At 32.7% G+C, this 20,136-nt stretch overlaps 2 protein-coding genes across 2 annotated transcripts; both read right to left on the bottom strand.

Annotated features, from left to right (window-relative positions):
• Nucleotides 1-397: 397 nt before the first annotated feature.
• Nucleotides 398-14,503, bottom strand: HELRODRAFT_180449 (hypothetical protein; the record flags this gene model as incomplete). Its single annotated transcript, XM_009029741.1, has 40 exons — nucleotides 398-603; nucleotides 897-1,067; nucleotides 1,348-1,501; nucleotides 1,854-1,973; nucleotides 2,116-2,321; nucleotides 2,540-2,791; nucleotides 2,859-2,990; nucleotides 3,206-3,337; nucleotides 3,631-3,733; nucleotides 3,807-3,940; nucleotides 4,193-4,309; nucleotides 4,599-4,847; nucleotides 5,079-5,309; nucleotides 5,374-5,502; nucleotides 5,837-5,968; nucleotides 6,212-6,362; nucleotides 6,467-6,612; nucleotides 6,736-6,856; nucleotides 7,058-7,173; nucleotides 7,698-7,829; nucleotides 8,084-8,186; nucleotides 8,309-8,436; nucleotides 8,557-8,676; nucleotides 8,788-8,792; nucleotides 9,112-9,280; nucleotides 9,478-9,669; nucleotides 9,735-9,863; nucleotides 9,980-10,123; nucleotides 10,456-10,606; nucleotides 10,677-10,825; nucleotides 11,066-11,186; nucleotides 11,396-11,517; nucleotides 11,987-12,070; nucleotides 12,287-12,421; nucleotides 12,909-13,002; nucleotides 13,100-13,245; nucleotides 13,307-13,439; nucleotides 13,715-13,842; nucleotides 13,953-14,204; nucleotides 14,422-14,503. The coding sequence occupies 40 exons, from the start codon at nucleotides 14,501-14,503 to the stop codon at nucleotides 398-400; spliced, it is 5,721 nt and encodes a 1,906-aa protein (XP_009027989.1).
• Nucleotides 14,504-16,134: 1,631 nt separating this feature from the next.
• HELRODRAFT_180448 (hypothetical protein) lies at nucleotides 16,135-19,832 on the bottom strand (the record flags this gene model as incomplete). The annotated part of the gene is made up of 9 exons (XM_009029740.1): nucleotides 16,135-16,280; nucleotides 16,699-16,803; nucleotides 17,014-17,164; nucleotides 17,701-17,820; nucleotides 17,892-18,128; nucleotides 18,249-18,293; nucleotides 18,736-18,827; nucleotides 18,953-19,012; nucleotides 19,739-19,832. The coding sequence occupies 9 exons, from the start codon at nucleotides 19,830-19,832 to the stop codon at nucleotides 16,135-16,137; spliced, it is 1,050 nt and encodes a 349-aa protein (XP_009027988.1).
• Between the last annotated feature and the right edge of the window lie 304 nt (nucleotides 19,833-20,136).

Below are 20,136 nucleotides of genomic sequence, written 5' to 3'. Positions count from 1 at the left end.
ATGAAACGTCGATGTGATTTTAAACGCGAAAAATTTGAAACGATTTAAGCGTTTTGTTTTTTATTTTTCCTAAAAATTTTATTTTCCAAAATCAAACTTCGTTTGATGAAAAAAATAGAATATGTAAAAATAAAAGCAGTTAACATTGGAAGAACCAAAAACTGAGTTAACTCTCTTTACCCATTCAACCCTTTGAAAAAGGAGAAAATGGACACAGGAAGGTGAACCTGAAATTTAATTTTTATTTATTACAATAATAATAAAAATAATAATAATGTTTATTATTATCCTTTAAAGAATCAAAATTTTATAGACACAGAAAGTGTTACAACATGCAAGAAATAGTATTAAATGATGAGGGAAAACCGAAAAAAAACTAAGCGAGGACGTTTAAGTGTTATAAGCAAGGAAAATGAAGTAACGGTTCACAATAACAAAAACTCAAATCGCAAATGAAGATGACGTACAAAACGCCGAAAGCAGCGATGAAGATGAGGATCAAAGAAGTGGAGAGGACGAAGAAGTGGCCGGTGTAAGTTATGTGGCGATCCACATTCACCTCTACTGAGTTTTCCAACATCTGACGCTTGTAGTTCATAATTTCTGTTTAGTTCAAATTGTTTTCTTTTTTAAAACTTTGAATTTTGAGATGAAATCTCAAAATTAACTTTTAATTTTGAATGATTATGCTATTTAATAGCAGCCAAACAAACTTGTTATATATGTATAATCGTTACAACTTCATTCAAAATCTAAAAAAAAAATTTTAAATATAAAAATATGTTTGTTTTTATATTTTATATTTTTAACTCTTTATCATTTTTGAAATAGTCTCACTATCTTGCGAGAGAAACATTTTTGAAATAAGTTCAAATAACTAAATGAATTGAACCAACCATTGAAGCAATCTGCAGCATGTGTGGACGCTTCATTAGCTGTCATATATTTTTTTGGGCACTTGTGGCAGGAAGTGGCACCAAATTCCGGTTGGAAGGTGTTTTTGGGGCAGGGCAGGCAGTGCTCAACCAGTCCGTGCACGTTTGAATAATATCCCGGATCACAAGGAACTGCCAGTTCAAAAGTTGTCGCGAAGTTTAAAAAATATTCTAAAAATCTTAAAATTAATTCAATTTAACTGAATATTTGTTCAAAATTGTTTAAAAAAATAATTTAATAGTTTTGACTTAGTGATTGTCACGTAAATGATATAGCAACAGATTACCAAAAAAAATATTCGCCATAGGTAGACCAATTACCGCAAAAAGGACGAACGAGGCGATTATTAAAACTAACACTCCGTTACCACTTTAAAAATAGTTACGAAGAAAAATAAGGCCCTAAGCCAACCACAAAACATCTGGTAAAAAAGGATAAATCCAGGCATGCAGATGAAATAAGTTTTCAAATTTGTCAGCTTGTCCTCCTCTGGCAAGTACCTCCCCTCTGAGACCTTCTGGTACTGGTTCTCCAGGTCCTCTCTCAAATCGTCCACCGGACAAATCTTCTCACATATTACCAAATTTTTTTAAGACTATTCATTATTTATAATTTTACACATACCACACACATACACACACACACACACACATACCACACACACACACACCACACGCACACACACACATTGTTTTATTTTGTAAGGACAACTGTATGTTTAAAAGTGTGACAAAACATTTTTTATACACAAATTTAAATTTTCAAGCTTTTTCAAAAAATTTTTCTCTTTGTTTTAACAAACATCTAGAATTAATATAAACTGTGGTTTAGTCCAACGGACATTAATGATATTAAATTCCGACAGGCATAGCTGTTCAGTTATTAGTATCAACGAAACTGAATGATAAACCTCGTACATCATTTGCGAGGTTGCTGTGCATCTGGTGGAGACTGCACTTCACATCACAGGTTTTGTCCGAAAAATCTTGAACAAACTTCAAGACCACTACTTTCGCCACTACTAACCTTTGTATATTCTATGGTGTTGAATTATTTAAAAAAAAAAACATAAATCTCTTTTGGATTTAAGTTATTTTTAAAAGTTAAAATGTTTCACGGAGTTAATAAAGTGACCTTTAATGGCCATAAAATATTGAAGGAATCATTATAATGAATGACCTTGACGCTATAGAACGTGTTCGGCTTCCAGTCATCGCACTCAATAGAGAACTGGTATGGGCAGTAAAACTTGGAAACGCTGCCCTCGAATGGTTTGCAGACGTGATCCTTTATCATTCTCTTGATTTCTTGTAGCTTATTCGATGAACACTTGCTCACCAAAAACGAAAAAGTCATGTTGAAAGCCATCTGAGCTATTGAATAAACTGAAAATTTAAATTAAAAATTGAAATCAACGTCAGCCAGTTGTTCGGGTAATTCGAAGTTTGTAACTCAGAGTAATCGAAAATGGTTTTGAAATTTATTGTAATAAAAGAAAGAATCATTAGTTTATATTTTAAAATAATAGAAAATAAACACCTAATAAGCTGCTAAGTTACTGGCCTGTGACAATAATGAAAAAAATATCGAAACCAAAAAGAACCTTTCACGTGGTACTGAAGTCGATTTGCCGAAATAAATTCGCTGTCGGTGCAATAGTAAACGTTCGACATTTTGAAACTCGAGTTGACGAATTTGAGGACAGTCCAGTTTTTCATCAAAATTATCGCGCCATTGTCTACGAAAATACTCTGGACGGTATCTCCATCCGAATAGTACCAGCGCCGCCTGTATTTCTTGCTGTATTCGTTCGTGAAGCAGGTCAAACTCAAGTCTTCTCCGTGCCTAACAAATGCTTCAAAATAAAAAAACAAAACAAATAGCGTAGTGATAATCAAATCGAACTAAACAAATTATTTGACCAATTTTTTTCGTGCTGTCAGCTTCTTTGAAGGTGCGAACCACGTGGCTCTGGAGGGGATAGGCAGAGGGACGCCTGAATTTCTCCACTGACGGGATGTACTCGCTGGTGGACAGCCCTTCCGAGCACCCAACTGTTAACAATTATTTATCACTTTACAATTTGATAGCAAAATTTTAATTGTTTGTCAGGGTTTGTGAGTTGAATTCTCAAAGTCAAGTGTGATAACTTCAATGTAATGCATTATTTGAAAAACATTTACAAGAAAAATCTCTGAGAATGTTTTTCGTGTTGATGACGAATGATGAGTAACTTCAAAGTGAATACATGGCGCGGAGACTTACGTACTGTTGCACAGGTTGCCCGTCCACCCAAACAGGCAGTCCCCTGATTTGCACGGGGCTTCGCTGGAACCTTCCAGGACATTCTTGCAAAAATGATTCCATTTCGTCGCTTCGTCAAATTTGACGCTGGACTCAACTGACGGGTGTGCCGATTAAAATAGCATTATGAATATAAATACATCGAATAATAATGTGTCGTGAAAGAATTTCACACCATGTATTATTACCTATAACAACAATATAATAATTATTTCCTTCTCATTGCAATACTCTAAATTATCCATTACTCACACACGTTGCAGGCAAATCAACGCATTCTACACACTGGATACATTGAGTTGGGATCTTCTTGCATTTGAATCCAGTCATTGCAAATCAGGACCGGATCTCTTTAACCATTACATCAAATAAAGTAATTACAAAAAGTACCGTCATATACTAAATAGGAGTCAAATTTCTGCCAAACGCATGATTTGATCGACACCTGGTCGTTCACGATCAGCTTATTTCCACAGAAACATTTTATACCGGCCTGCAATCGTACATATGGTCAAACATGGTTGAGAAACTAAACTTTCTTTTGTATGTTGCTCGATAAAAATGACCTTCATAGCTGCAACTTTGTAGAATTTTGATTTGCAGACTCTCCCACACTGGCGGCTGGTCAGCGCGTATTCGTTATGTTCGTAGCTGTAGTCGATCCTCTTGAAGCATCCGTATATTGATTTGCCCCCAGGCGCTGGTTAGTATTTTATTTTGGACAATGTCTCGTTCAATTTATTCCATTCCATAAAATTATACACCGCGTTATTTTAAAAACTCAACAGAAAAATACCAATTGATCAGATAATTTTTTCCATTGAATTAACGCAATTTAAGGTATATATATATATTTATATATATATATATATATATATATATATATATTTATTTATTTATTTATATGTATTTATATATATATTATTATAGATTAAAAAATGCAATCAATAACCTATCGGAAATATGAAGATGTCTTTACCAAGGGCATCACACTTGACAAACTTGGTCTCCAGGTGCACATGTTCACTACAGTGCAACTTACCACAGTTTCCGTTGTTGAGGTCACAACCTTCAGTTCAAAGTTCAATTGCGATTAAGTGTATTCGTTCAAACTTCGTGCATGATTGAAATGAATAGAGAGAAAAAATTCAAGTACGTGAATGTTAAAATGTAGTTAGAATAATCATTTGAAATTTAATTTAATTGAATAAAAAAATATAGATAAGTATATTAATATCATACTATCTTCATAAACAAAAATATGGGCATATATTATATTTATATATTATATTAATTTTAGTTTTCGTTAACTGAAATTTTTCAAAATAAATCAGGAGCAAATGAGCCAGCTAACTAACCAACGTCGTACACCTCTAGCTCAACGATGGCCAGCTTGCCATCACTAAACCGGCCCTCCGACTGCTGCACGATGACGAACCTGGAGAGGAGATTGAAATCTTCACAGACAACCTTCATGGGGTTCACGCCCTGGATGGCCTCCGATGGCCAAGCCCCGCAGAAGTTCACCCTCTTTCTTATATCGTAGTTGGCCGATGTGTCGAAAGTTTTGTTCAGTCTCACAACGAAATTGTCAGCACGTGCCCTAACTATAATGTCGAAATTTAGTTCTGAACAATTTATCAAACTTTAGAAACACTACATATTTCAAATTTCAACTTTTTTTCAATTTTTATAATTCTCTGCACTATGTCACTTGAAGGAGTGAACGAAAAACAGACACAAAATATATGTGGGCTAGGCATTGAAATATAACTGATATAAGTAATATTACTAATATTGACGTTAAAGTAGCCTATTTCCTGTCCTAGCACACATACTTTCATTCGTCTCGGCAATCCTGTTGTACACAACCACGAATCCCACACAATGAACAGCTCCGAGGTCTACAGCCAGCCAACTGGAGATGATGTCATCAATTTGTGCGAATGTGTCATCGTAATAAATGCCATCAGTCAGGAACGCTGCCACCATTTTCAAACCTTTCCTGGCATCTTTGGCTTGTGAACTGGAGTACGGCGATTTGTGCAGTGCCAAATTATTCCTAAAAACTTTAGTTTAAAAAATTCAAAATAAGTTGATAATGAAAATAAAAGTTAATACGCATCTAGCTACCTTCACATTTGTGAAATTTGTTTCTGACGGTCCCGTTAGGACAGACACATTCAGCATACACAAAAGCATTTACCGATGATTCGATGCATTTTGTTTCGCTACCACAGTCTCCATTCACGACCGAACAATCTGATTGTTTGTATTTGGGCAGGAAATTAATAATTAAAAGCCTGACGTGAAGAAAAGTTGGGTAAATCTCTTTTCGTTCATATTTGTGCACTGAATTGTTTATATATATATATATATATATATATATATATATATATATATATATATATATATATATGTATGTGTGTGTGTGTGTGTGTGTGTAATGAATTGAAAAAAAACCTTTACAAGGAACAGGGTTAAAAAGAGGTGATCAATTAAAAAGATACTGTCAAACTGAGGTTGAAAGGATCCAACTGTTTATACCTATGATTTAAAAATATTTAATGATCGGAGGTGGAAAGAGATCATTCACCTCTCTCTCTACAGGACATTCCCTTCCAGCCGGCCAGACACTTTTCAGGACATTGTTCCAGCAGTTCATACTTGTCCAGCGAGCAGTGAGAGTACGAGGAAACACCTCTCTGGAAGTCGTACTGAAACCGAGCTACAGAATAAAATGGTTAACTCTCGAATGATAATCATTAAAATTAATGAAATTAAAATTATGAAACAATTTTAACAAAGGTTTTTTTTAGTAACCTATTTCAATATGTCAAGTAGAAACAAACTTAAAATTTTTATTTTAATTTTCCGCTAACGCGTTCAATTCAGAGATTGGGGTGAAAAAAATTACGTTTTCGATGCTATCGATTAGAGAAAAAAATTTGTAGAGACGCCGGTCACTCACTCCCAAAAACAGTTGGTTGAGATTCTCTGCCTTGAAAGTAGCACCTGCATTCTTCGTTGGAATTTTTCTGGCAGTCCTGGTCACAGACCACGAGATTGGATCGATATGGAGTCAGGAGTTTCACTGTTTGAAAACAGCCGCACTTTTTCAGCTGTTGTAATTTAGCGAGTCCAGTTTGGTAATGATATATTAATATCTAAAAGAACTACAAAAATATTTCAGTATAAATAAAAAACCTACATCGACAATTCTTACCATGATATTGAAAAACGACAAATCCATCTCCAGGCAGAAATGAGCGCACATCTCATCGGTGAAGTGGCCAGAGAATTGGAGCTCGTGTGATGCTTTCGTCAGATCGGCGTTGTAAAAGACGGCGTCGTGCATTTTTCGATGCCAGTCTGAATATTTGGCGAGAGGTTCATATTCGTTGCTCAAAATCACTTAACTCAATGGTTTTTAATACTAAACTGCTACTACTGCTGATAATTATACTGTTTGGTTAGAAACAAAAAAATGATTACTTTTATAAACGGAATAATAGTTCTGCCCTCCGCACGAGTCCTTGCTATGGCATGAAATGTTGCAGTAAGAGGAAGGGACTGCTGAATCCAACCTGTCAACGCAGTGGCATTCGTTGCCACCCTGCAATTTTTTTCGTTAAAATAATTCCCCCTAACCTTTTCATTTTAAATATCTCAAATGGTTCCAAATCTAATGGCTCAACAATAAATTTATAACGCTATTATTAGTTTGACTAGAGCATATATTACGTTTAAACTCTAAATAAGTTTTGCCAAATCGTAAAGTTCGCAAGAGAGAATTTAAAAGTTTATAATTAACAACCTTAATAGCAATGAAGCTGTTGATGTCGTTCTTGCAAGTGCTCAAACAGTCCGAGATAGATGCGACTTCTTTTGATTTCGTCGTTTCAACATGCTGATAGCAACCAACGTAATAGACTGGAATTCATTTCAATTATAGTTCCTTTAGATATTTCATTTTCAAGAAAGATTTTTGAAAAAAGGGATTTATTATACAAAGCAATAAATGCCATATTAGTGTGTCTGAAAGTGCTATCATAACAGAAACTAAAACGTTTAAAGATCACATCGAAATCAATACCAAACATATTTTTGTACCATTTTCAGTCTTTCGTTACAAAAATAAATCTCTTTCCGTTATAAACTTAAATCTGACAAATGATATCAGTGGATGTTTTTTTTTGTGAAATTGAAATAAGAATAAATAGATAATAAACAAATGTCCTCTGGTGAAACCATAAGTGAGTTCATTCAATAGTTTAAACTGGCCCAAATTAATTGTACTTTAGGTAATAAATAAAAAAATAATTGAAATTTACGTAGTAAATAAAAATAAATTCAAAAATATAAAAATAAAAATTCACAAATAAAAATTTCTAAAAAAGGAATTTGTAAACGTTTTTTGTTGAAATAACGAGTCGTCAAAAAAAATGCAAAAATACTGTTGCAAAATTGGCCAGCCCATCCGAGCAGGCACTGGCCTTCGTGGCAGGTTGTCTCTTGGGATTTGTTGCGGTCATTTTTGCAGAAACGGTAGACATTTGCCGCGTAGTCTAAGTTGACCAGCGCGTCCACTTATAAATGAGGATATCAAATGTGAGAATTTTAAAAATTACCATTCTGAGAAATGCATCAATGTTTAGAGTGCGTGCCAGCGATTTGGAAGGTGTTTCAGAAAAGCGAGCTTTGTACATATAAGTATCATTATTACAAAATTAATGAATAAAATGTTTGATTTTCTTTCATCTATTAGTTTTAATAATATTATATTCAATTGACTAAGTTAAAACTTCAAAGTTTCATTTTATAAAATGAAATTTAAATATACCATCATAGACCAAGTAAGTTCCATAGCTGTTTATAATGCAATCATTTATCGGCATTTGTTCGTTGGCAAGCAACTGGTTTCCACAAAGACATTTGACATGCTCCTTCAGGGGAAAGAAAAACATTTAAACATTTGTAAGAGATGAAGAGTTGAAGTTTTTAAAAGATGACAGTTTGGAGTTTGTTTAAGAGGTGGTAATTTGAAATTTTCTGTTATCTCACTCACCTTGAGAGCAGAAAATTTGAACGATCTTGATTTACATTCAGTCTGGCAATCCTCGTACGATAAACCGTATCTGTCGTGCTCGTACTCTGCTTTTAATTTCTGGAAGCAGCCATATATGCTCGGGGGTCCTGGACATCAGAAGGAAAAAATTATGAAAGTTTTTAAAAGTTTATAAAATATTTTAATTAGAAAATTGATCCGTTAAAGTGATTTTAACATAAAAAAATATCAGAAATTAATTAGTTAACTATTTCCGTGAGTAATGATGAGATCTGGTTTTTGTTTGATACACTTGATGGCGATGGTGGCTCTGTGAGAATACTCTATGCACCTCTTTTCACCGCAGTTTCCGTTATTGGTGTCACAACCTTTTTATTTGAAAAAAAAAATTTTTTTTTCTTCCACTAACAATGATATCGTTGGGAATTGCTATTAAACGTTTCCGACTGCTTTGATTTCAGTAAATGTTTTAAAATAACTTTCTCTGAAGGTTCAATTATTTTTGTTAACATTCAATTTTAGCTAAATATTTTTTGCTAAAAAACGAAATGGATTTCTTTGATGGCGTAATAATTTTGATCGAACTTGACTGACTATATAGAGAAATTGAACTACATCCTTTGACAAATTAATAAATTGAAATTATTTAAACTAGATGTCACCTTGAAAAAATATCAAAAACATGGTTTAAATAGTTAAAATAAATGTTTAAATAGGGAAAGTTTTTGAAATAACCAGCGGTATAGATTTTCAATTGGCCGAATGGATTTTCCTGAGCGGTGAACGTGATAGCAATAACAAACCTGGTGGCAAAAGTGAAATCCCTACAGATGACTTTCATTGGAAGAACCCAAAGGCGAGCCTGGTGCATCCACGACCCACACACTTTGACGTGGTCTCGAAAATCGTAGTTGCCGATTATGTTGAAGGTCTCGCTCAGTTTGACGTCGAAGTAATCCAGTATGTGTAGCACTTACGTTATTCCAGGTTGTTAGGATTGTGAAATTTTAATTTTAATGATTTTGTACGGGAATGTTTTTTCCTTCAACTATTTGAAATCTTCAGGCAAATATGAATATTTAAGAGAATTCAGTAATACAAAAATTAACATAATTTATTATTAAAAATTTTTATTAAATGATTAAAAAAATAGTAAAATTGACACAAACATTCAATATTCTTGACAACTTGGCTATAAGCTACGACGTATCCGACGTAATAAAAGTTTTCCAGATCGACAGCCAGCCAACTCAGCTTAACATTATTCTGTGATAAGGCAAGATTCAGACTTGCGGCATTCGGAAGTTGGAAATCCGCGCTGAAATGTCTACGTTTGAAGACCGCTATGTTTTGTCGATGCACTAAGTTATTTTTTAAAAAAAAAGACGTTAATTTTTTTTCTTGCTAAAATCTACTACACCCTCACCTTCGCATTGTTTATTCCTGTTTATAACTTTTCCGCGAGGACAGACACACTCCACGTATTTTCCCCCATTCACCACGGACTCAACGCACTTCATCTCGCTGCCACAATCGCCGTTATTATCCGCACAATCTTCAAAAATAATTATTTAAATTTAAAATTTAAAGATTCACAATTGTAAAAAATTTATTTGATAGCAGTTAAAACTTGAATGAGGATGGAACAAGTAGGGTATGTTAGTTACTTACTTCTTTCTCTACAGGATTCACCCTTCCAACTTCTGCTGCAACCACTTTTGCAACTGTAGACCAACTCAAGCTTCTTGTTGTTGGCGTTGTTGGAGCAATGCGAGTAAGATGATACGCCTCGCTGGAATTCGTACAATTGGGATACTGTGTCAGAGGTTAGAATGAGAAATTCGTGTTTGTCAAAAATACTGTATGGTCGTTCAACTGCTAAAGAGCAGCTAACAATTTTTATATTTCTAAAGGTAGATTTTGAGAAAAAATATTTTTGAATAAGTTAAAAATTAATTAATATTATCCATTAACTGACGATATTTTAAAAAATTAATAGTTTTGTCAATAGATTTCGTTGGACAAAGATTTTTAAAATTTATTATCCGATGATATGAGACAAGATTTTAGCCATTTACAGTTAAATGAAAATAAGTTGAATGATCGTAAAAGTCAAAACTTAATTAAGAGTAGCAGAACCTAACAACCTAAAAAAACTGCTGAAGAATTGGCATCTCCTATCAAGTTTCTCTGGCACACCTGGCCCGGATCATACTCACATTTCTCGTTTTTGATATTATTTGACACTTTGAACGTTTTAACTTCTAAGTGTAGGAAACATTCGCATAAACCAGATTTCTGTAATGATCCCCGATAGATAAGTCACATTTTCAGAAGTTACAAAATTTAAAAGCACAATATTTCTCACAATATTGCTGAAAAAGTTTCCATTTATTTCCGAGCAGAATTCTCCGCACATCTGCAGCGTGTAGGGAACTTTGATCTCCAAGGTAGTTTGGATGGCAGCAAGACGGTGGTCGTAGAAAAAAACGACTTCATGATATTCCTGAGGCTTGACTGGTGAGGTAGCATGTTCTCGTCAAAATTCAGTTACTACATTTCGTTACTTTTAATTCTACGTGATTGTCATAAAATTTAATGTATAAAATGAACAAATTTTGCAGGGGTTTTAAATATTTTGATATATTTATTATCGCAAAAATATACCTTCTGTGAATACCGGATTTATATTTTATAACTTTGATAAATTAAAATTAATACGACTGCCAAAATAATTATGTTTCGAATAAGACTGACTGCTGTAAACGGAGCAGGCGTCCAGACTACCACAGGCTTCGCCATTGGCACATTTCATGTGGCAGTCAGACGATGGAAGAGCTGATGTCAATAAGGAAATGCAGTGGCACAATCTCCCAGCCTAGTCAGAATAAAGTTTCGATATTTATAAAAAAAAACTGTAATTTTATTGGCGGTTTAAAACTGGTTATTTTCTAACATCTTGAACACGTTTATTATCAAATGTAAAAGTTTAAAAAGATGAATTTGACAAACTCCTGCTATAAAACAACATCGCAGTATTCATCTCATACCTTTAAAACTTTCAAATCAGCTGAAAACCTTACATACTTGTAAAGCAATTTTGTGGTAGACTGAAGTCTTGCAGTACACAGAACATTCCTTCACGGAGTTCACAAATTTAAAATGAAGAGATTCGATAAAAGCATCCTTGTAGCATCCAATGTAGGCAGCTGACATTAGAAAAATAAGCTAGTTATTATATTTCAAAATTTTTTTTTGAGTTCTATTTTAGTAATTTTGTCGACTCTCTTTCAATTTTATATTTCTAAATTTCAAATTTCAAACCAGTAACTTGTATTTAATCTTTTCGAATTTTTATTTTTTATAATTTCATTCAATGTATACCAATGTGACAATGAAAAAAAAACGCAAACAATATCATACAAATAATCATAACTTCGAAAGTTTTGTATTTCGCGCGTAAACGAATATGAGTCAGCAAAAAACATAAACAGCAAATTTATTAAAAAATTCCGTGAAATGTCTAATACATCTAAATAGGGATCACAAAAAACAAACAGGCAAACAAACAAACAAACACACAAACAAACAAACAAACAAATAAACACACACATACAAACAAACACACACACATACAAACACACACACATACAAACAAACAAGCAGACAACCAACAACCTTTGAAATTGCAAACAGAAACCACGGCAGCCAGCAGATCTACATCCTCGCATGACATCGAGTGCCACAAGGGTTTGGTTATGTCTGGAGAAAATTATGTTTTTGAATTTTTGTGGCGCTTGTATCGACCTAATTTTATATGTCTGGTTGTTGGTTTGTTTATTTATACATTTGTTTGTTTGCATATTTGGTTGGTTGGTCGTTTATTTAGGGATACTTCAAGTGATTTTTCCATAGCTTCCCAATGTCTGATAATACTGAAGTGTTTGTACTGAATAATTCAAAATTAACAATATCTACCTTTTTCGAAGCACCCGGGCGCTTTCCACCCCTTCTCACATGACCCTGACAAACAGTTTCCAGACTGATCTACGTGGTTCGACTTGGCACAGTAACGTGCAGCAACTGATGCTGGCAATTTTACTGAAACATTCTCTGGTAAAAATTTTAAAATATTTTTAATTTAAAGATGATTACACTCTTAATGAATTCATAATTTGTTTGTCTGTCGTTATCCAACGTCGTTGTGTTAGTAAATTCTAATAAAAGAAATAGGAACAGGTCAGCTGTTTTACATCAAGAGTTAGCAACTTATCTGTTACTATATTTTCTATCAGGGCTAAACACAGTTTAGTATTTTTACAAGACGTTTGATTATAGTTAGTAATCTAAAATTAGAGTCAGTACTGTCCCATTTGATTAGACTCATTGTTATACGCAAATGGAATGTGGTAGCCAAAAGTCTAATATAGAGATTCAGCCTATTGCATAGTTCTTATTAAAAAACCAATTAGCAAAATTATGGATTGCAAATCAGTAAAAGAATATTTAGTTAAGGGTAAATGTTAACGCTTAATTCAAACAACTGTTTAATTTAGTTAAGTTTTTGTAATAGAGATTAAAAAAAAGTGATAGTTCCCACTTTGATACACGTGTATTGCTTCTTTGTTATCCTTGCATTTAAACGAAGGTTTGAGCTGATCCAAATTCGATAGACATGAGCATTTGTCCGTAGACTGTGAATAAAAATGTTAAAATTTCTTTCTCAGTATAATGGTGAAAATTATGAAAATAATATTTATTTAGATGAAATTTGATGTATTGACTGTTCACCTGGACAGCAATATAGATCAGATTGCAGTAGTCCACACAGGCAGTCAAATTTCTCTCAAAATATTTCAGAGGATTCTTTAAATCACTGTCAATGAAGCAGCCAAGATCAGAAACAACCATCATATCTATCACAATTTTCTGTTTAACTGTTTGAATTGTTAGTGGTTCGATTTAATTATGATAGGACAACGGAAAACTCCTACATACGTGCGGTACCTCTATATACTGAGTAGGCACCTCTCCCACCGCAGTAAGTAACATAGTTGGCACACTTTATCTGGCACTGGTCCGATGCAACTTGCTTGTCTTCAAGGTTGCCGCACTCGCATTCGAAACCACTCTTAATCATTTTATAGTCTTTGATTAATTTCAAAATCAAAATATAATAAAATGATTTAAATGTCTATTCGCCTGTTTTTTTAATTTACTTAAATAATCCAAAATGAAAAAGAATGATATGAACAAAAAAATAATAAAAATTCTAAATTGAGATTCTGTTTTACGCGCGGATCGCTTTTTCATCAACCTAGTGTAAATTTCACTAAAGATTTATGCTTGTCAGCCACACGTTACTAGAAAAAGATTTGATAAAATTTTAATAAAGTTTGGCCTCACCTTCAGAGCAAAGAGATTTGTATTCCGACTCTGGCAGAGCGTGAAGCAATCGTGAATTGATGATACCACATAGGTCGTCTTTCCGTCGAAGTTCAAATAACAGCCAATGTAATCTTGAACGTGCATTTCTAGTTTCAACAGTAAAATATTCATTTTAAAATAATCATTTCAAAATAATTACTTTAAAACAATAATTTTAAAACAATCTCAAGCACGAAAATTCAGTTATCTAGCTCACCTTCGCCAAACATCTCAATTTCCCCGATACGAAGAGTTTTATTGCCAGAAATGGATTTACTCATCTGCAGCAGCGCCACAAACCTTGCAGTGGCCGCTTTCTCTGAAAGGTTGACGGCTAAAGAAGTTTCTCCGTCAGCAATTGTCGTTTTGTGGGTGTACCAGATCACGAACTTGTTTTCGTCAAAAGTGTAGTCAGGGTTCGAACTGAAATCATTGAGGCGTCCTAGGCCAAAGTAATCCAAGCCTGTATCTGGAAGCAGAGGACATATGAAACATTACTTCTAATAAGAATTATATTTCAATTTGAAAATGTTTTAAATTAAAATTAGATAAAATATTTTTGGGAAACATATATTTTTTGAAGAATTTCATCAAAACTAGACAAAAAATCAAACTATTAGAAGGAAAATAAACGATGATTTCCAAAAGAAGAAAATAATCAGCAAGATCTATGACCATCCATGCACTTTCATCGGCGGTGTGGAAAGCAAAATTTGTTTCGCTTTTTATTCCATCTGTAGCTTTTGCAGCCCAGATGCCGTTCTTCATGTGCACCAGGCGGTTTAGAGCAATGTTGTCGTGTATGGTAGCTGATGCTAGAAACAAAACATGCAGGTCAACTGATGATAAATATAATATAAAACAGGCAAGATTTTTTTAGTGATGTCAAAACAGATGAAAACAATAAAAGCAGTTGAAAAAAGCTAAGTTAATTAACTTAGTTAATTTTTTTGGTTCCATCAACACTCGCTTAATAAGCATCATCAATTTTTACATAGCCTATGTCTTCGAGATTATTCTATATTTGCGACACACTTTTATACACATTATGAAAAATAGTGCAAGGTTACTTGACTCTAGGACCGCGATTAGGATAAGGAGCATGGAATGTGTACTGTATGTGTACATCCTCTTTCGTTATGTTACTGTAGACCAGTGCTACAAAATCCACGACAAACTATTTCCTTTTTTGTGATAATATTTTTTTACAAAATTCCCCAAATTGTGAGGGTTATTCTGAAATTAATTTATGGATTTTGAGAAATAGATGACTAACCTTGAAGAAACTCAAATCGCTTGTTTGGTCCGTACGATTCAATCCAACACTTATTGATGCGGGTTTGTTAATGAAAATAGTGTAAAAAAAACTCTATAAATGTCTATGAATTTACTGAGATTAAATTTAAATTTATTCACCTTTAAGTTGAAAAGTTTTCATAAGTTTTGGGAAAAAATTATCAAAAACAATTCAAAAAATTTATTTTATGTAATAACTTGTTTAAAATATTATAAAAAAAATTAAAACGACTATTTTAATTGTAAAATAAATAATAAGTAACTGTTTTCGTAACAAATAATTATTTGTTCGTAAAAAAATAAATGTTTACACTAATTAACTATGAACAAAATGACGTCATTTTGGTTTGTTTATTTAAACAGTTTATACTGTTCTATGCTAAACTGCATTTTTCAAATCTCATTTGTCGTATTTCATTGTTTAAAATATAATTAATTAATTAACTAATTAATTAATTATAAATTTCCCCCTTTTTCAATTAAATTCGTGTTATATGTATCAACGAAGTTAACAAGGCAATCTCAAATTAAATAATTAAATAAATTTCAAATAAAACATCAAAAAGATCAAAATCAACGATACTCCTTAATTAATGCCAACTTTTTAAACTCTCACAGACCAAACATGATTAAGATTTCTTCATACTTAACATACTAAAATGAAAAGAAAAGACCAAGTTTTTCTGAAAGCTCTTGAAATGATTTTTCGACTTTCTTTTTCTTCCTTCTATCAAAAACAATCTTCTTCTTCAGAGAAATAAACGGCCAAAAAACAGTATCACGCTGTAACATTTGTGAGGAAACAGTTAAAATAGTATATTATATTTCATATGCTATGCTACTGTTTATAAAATTACAAAAAATTATCATTACCCATTCAAGTCTATTTTAAATTTTAAAAAGTTTTCAAAGAAAACATTTATTGAATTTAAAAAGAGAAAAAATTATTTTATTTAATAAACTTCTAAACAAAATGAGCTTCTAGGTAGTTAGGATGACACTGATGTTTATAAAGGTTAAGAAGATTTCTTAAACAGTAATCAACAGTTAAAATTTTACTTTTATAACTAGATTCATTTTTAAGATGAAATAAAAATGAACATTTAAACATACCACATTCCGACAGATGTGATTACAATGAGACTACACAGAGTAGAGATGACAAAAAAGTTTGTGTATAGTTGTTCTTTCCTGGCTTCGTAGTTCTCGTTTCTTGCCTCGAATATGTCCTTCTGGTTGAGCATTGCATCTGAAAGAGATGTTAAAATCAGAGTAAAATTCAATCGGAATATCTCAATTTTATTTCGTTGATTATTCGTTTATTTAATTTTAAAATTAATCCTGGCATTTATTGTAACGTTTATATTGCAGAATCAATATTTATAATATAATGCGGAAGAAAATAAAGAATTGTATATATATATATATATATATATATATATATATATACATGTATATATATACATACATATATATAACAATTTCTTGACAGAGACTGTAAAAAAGAAAAACGACAAACAAATTGTCAAAAATCTGATAAAGGATGGTCAGGGTCCGATCAGGTTAATAAATATTTGAAACGAATGGCATGAGAAGTTAACCATCGAAACAATCTGTAATCTTCGTAGAGGCCTTCTGCCTGGTGATGAGATTTCGAAGACACTTACGGCAAGAGATGGAACCAAACTCATTCTGGTAGGTGTTTATCGGGCAGGGCAGGCACTGATGCACGTGTCCGTGTATCACTGAGTAGTAGCCAGGCTCACACGGAACTGTTGTCGGAATGATAAACTCCTCTAATTAAAAAACCAAAATGACGGAGACGCTAGAAAATAATCTGAAACATAAAAATCTGTAAAATTTCCATTATATTTCAAAAGAAAATTTAAAAAATTAAGCAAGTGCCACTGAAATCTGGTGAAATAAATGCATTGTTTTTGCAAGTATTGTTACTAGATCTGTTTATAAACTGGCACACTGACCGCAAAACATTCGGTAACTGAGGATAAACCCCGGCAAGCAGATAAAGAGTGGCGTCAAGAGGGATGTCATGTCCTGCGTAGGCAAGTAGCGTGCAGACAATCGGCGAAAGTTATCCTGCAACTCCTTCCTTAGCCTGTACAGAGGATAGAGCTGTGAGAATTTCATTGCATAATTTACTAGTTGGAAATATTTATTTCGATATATATACATATACATATATATATATATTCAGTCATTTTGTGGCAGAATAAAAAATTCACGTAATAATAGGAATAAATTTTTGATAAGATTATGATAATTAACAAATAAAAAAGTAAAGGCCGGTAGTCTCAAAAAAGCCATAATATCTGGAAGATGTAAAAAATTTAAGACATGTAAAAAAATACTCTACGGTAACAGGAAAATTTAATAACAGAAGGTTTTATTAAGTTTTCTACAAGTTTGCTTGATTAGTTTCTTCCTGAATGAAATTTGATTGGCGGATGATTGCGAAGGGGAGAGGCGAGGCCAAAGCGAAGACTCGCCTATAGATATTAGTTGTTAATACCGATTAAAAAAACCTACGGAAACGTGAGCAACTTGTAATAATTTAATTCAATGAAATTCCCAGTAAATATTTGAGACGTTTTGTGATATTTTATATTGTCTATTTATTTTATTTCATGTAATATTTTATATTCTCTCACGTTGTTAGCCAGGTCATGCTGCATTCTTATGAGACTGCAATTTATATCACAATTTTTTTCTGAATATTCTCCAACGTACTTCATGGCTGTTATTTCGGCGATTACCAATCTCTGACTGTTCTGAAATCAAATAGGATTTGATTGTTTTAAAAAATATGTTTGTGACGAAATGATTGCTACACAATTGATACTTTAATACTGTAAAAGGTATTTGGCTTCCAATCATTGCATTCAATGTAGAAGCGATAAGGACAAAAGTAGTTAAAGGCTTGATCTTCAAACGGTCGACAGATAAATTTCTTAATCGTCAACCTTGCTTCTTTGAGTTTGTTCTTTGAACAGTTTCCAACCAAAAAAGAAAATGTTATATTAAAGCCGAGCTGGGCTATTGAGAAAACTGCAAAAAACAGTCTGCCCAGGTTAATACGCTTTTAGAAATAAAAATTATATAATTTTCTAAATTTATATCTATTTAATTGCCGTTTTGAAAATCATACTGTAAAAATAAATTCTGTCAATGAAAATTTCAAAAAAAAAAGTAGACCAACTTTTAACATTGTACTGAAACCTAGACTTTGAGTTGAATTCGGTGTCTGAACAATAATAAACGTTTGATAGTTTATAAGAAGAATTTTTCATTTTCAGGACGGTTCTATTTTTGGCTAAAGTTAAGGTTGAATCTTCGACGTATAAATTTTCTACTGGATCCCCATTCACGTAGAACCAATATCGCTTTTTTTTTTTGCTATGCTGGTTTGTGAAACATGTCAAGTTCAAGTCTTTACCACGCCGAACCAGCACTAAAATGAAAATACTTTTTCTAATAAATTTATTAACGTTCAATCAATTAACCAATCTATCAAACAATCAATCAGCCAATCAATCAATCAGCCAATCTATCAAGCAATCAATCAGTCAATCAATCAACCAATCTATCAACCAACCAATCAATCAACCATTCATCAGTCATTGAAATAGATCGAAGCTTTCACCGAGTTTGTTTCTGTTTCCATTGCCTTTCAGAGTGTACACAACTTGATCTTCCAAAAACGGAGGTGAAAATGGTGCCAAAGTTTTCAACGTTGGAGTGTCTGGGCTTTCAAACAAGGTTTGGTGCGATTCAACCGCTTGTGAATGTTTTAATTTTAAAATAATAATGAACTATAAAAGCTTTCATGAAAAATTTAACAGATAGTCATTCTAAAATATTTTTTCATGGGTAGATTTGTAGAAATAATTTTGATACATTTACCAGTTCTCTGGAGAATTATGCACAGCAGAAAATAAAATTTGTAGTTCAACATGGAAACGCCTGGAAGTTAAGAATGCAAATAAGATGACGTTTTGTTGATACACACACAACACAAGCTTTCATAAATCACACACATAAACACATTCACACATACCCACACACATTCAAACACATACACACAAAAATATATAAAAACCATTCTATCGCATCTCTTTTCTACGAAGTTGACATCATGGACTAATTCAACATAATTTTCTGGAGTCCAAACTTTTAAAAATAACACACACCACGACCAGCTGTAAAAAAACTTCACCCAATTATTTATTTATTATCTATTTAATTATTTATTTATTATCTATTTAATTATTTATTTATTATCTATTTAATTATTTATTTATTATCTATTTAATTATTTATTTAATCCATCTACTCGCTTGTTTAATGTTGAAGTTTTCATGCAGTGATTTTGCAAAAACAAAACTATCGAAGTGTTTGTTATTAAGCTACGTCACCATAGTTATTTTAATTAATTCCCTCAATTTTTATTACTTTGATACAATTTTCTATCAACCAAAAACCAATAACCAAACACCGACAACATAAACCTCATTAACAAATATATGAAAAGCGAAAGACATAAAATTTCAGCGACGTGAATATAGCCGATAATCCTGCTGATACATCATTCAATCAATCAATGATGCAATTTGTTTAGATTATTTACAATTAGAAATACACTCAGAATCATATATATCCATATATAAATAAGCTCACAAACACGCTTACTTAATTTTAATGTATATTGATACGATTTGAAGGGATCAATCCGTTGAACATCAGTTTGGTTAAAACATTTATTGACATGCCTTTTAGTTTCCATGGCCAAGGTAACTAACGTACGTTCTCTTCATTATAATTTACACGGTGCAACGTCGTGAAATGGACTCTTTTTAAATTGATCAACATGGACTCTTATCCAAATGATCAGATAACCGCTTTCGTCGTGGATAAATATAATATTATATCCATAGTTTTCGTCTTGCCGCCCTGAAAATTTGGAATGGGCTGCTAACAAACAATCTAAGTGGGACCATCTTCACCAAGTAATTACGAAAAAAACGAGAGAACTTGCTTTTTAATGTGCGTATGTAGACATGGGACTCCTCTGAAAGAGCCGTGCATGT

Source organism: Helobdella robusta, assembly GCF_000326865.2.
Source record: "Helobdella robusta unplaced genomic scaffold HELROscaffold_61, whole genome shotgun sequence".
Taxonomy (NCBI): domain Eukaryota; kingdom Metazoa; phylum Annelida; class Clitellata; order Rhynchobdellida; family Glossiphoniidae; genus Helobdella; species Helobdella robusta.
The sequence above is the reverse complement of the archived record's forward strand: the minus strand, read 5'-3'. Positions and strand labels throughout refer to the sequence as shown.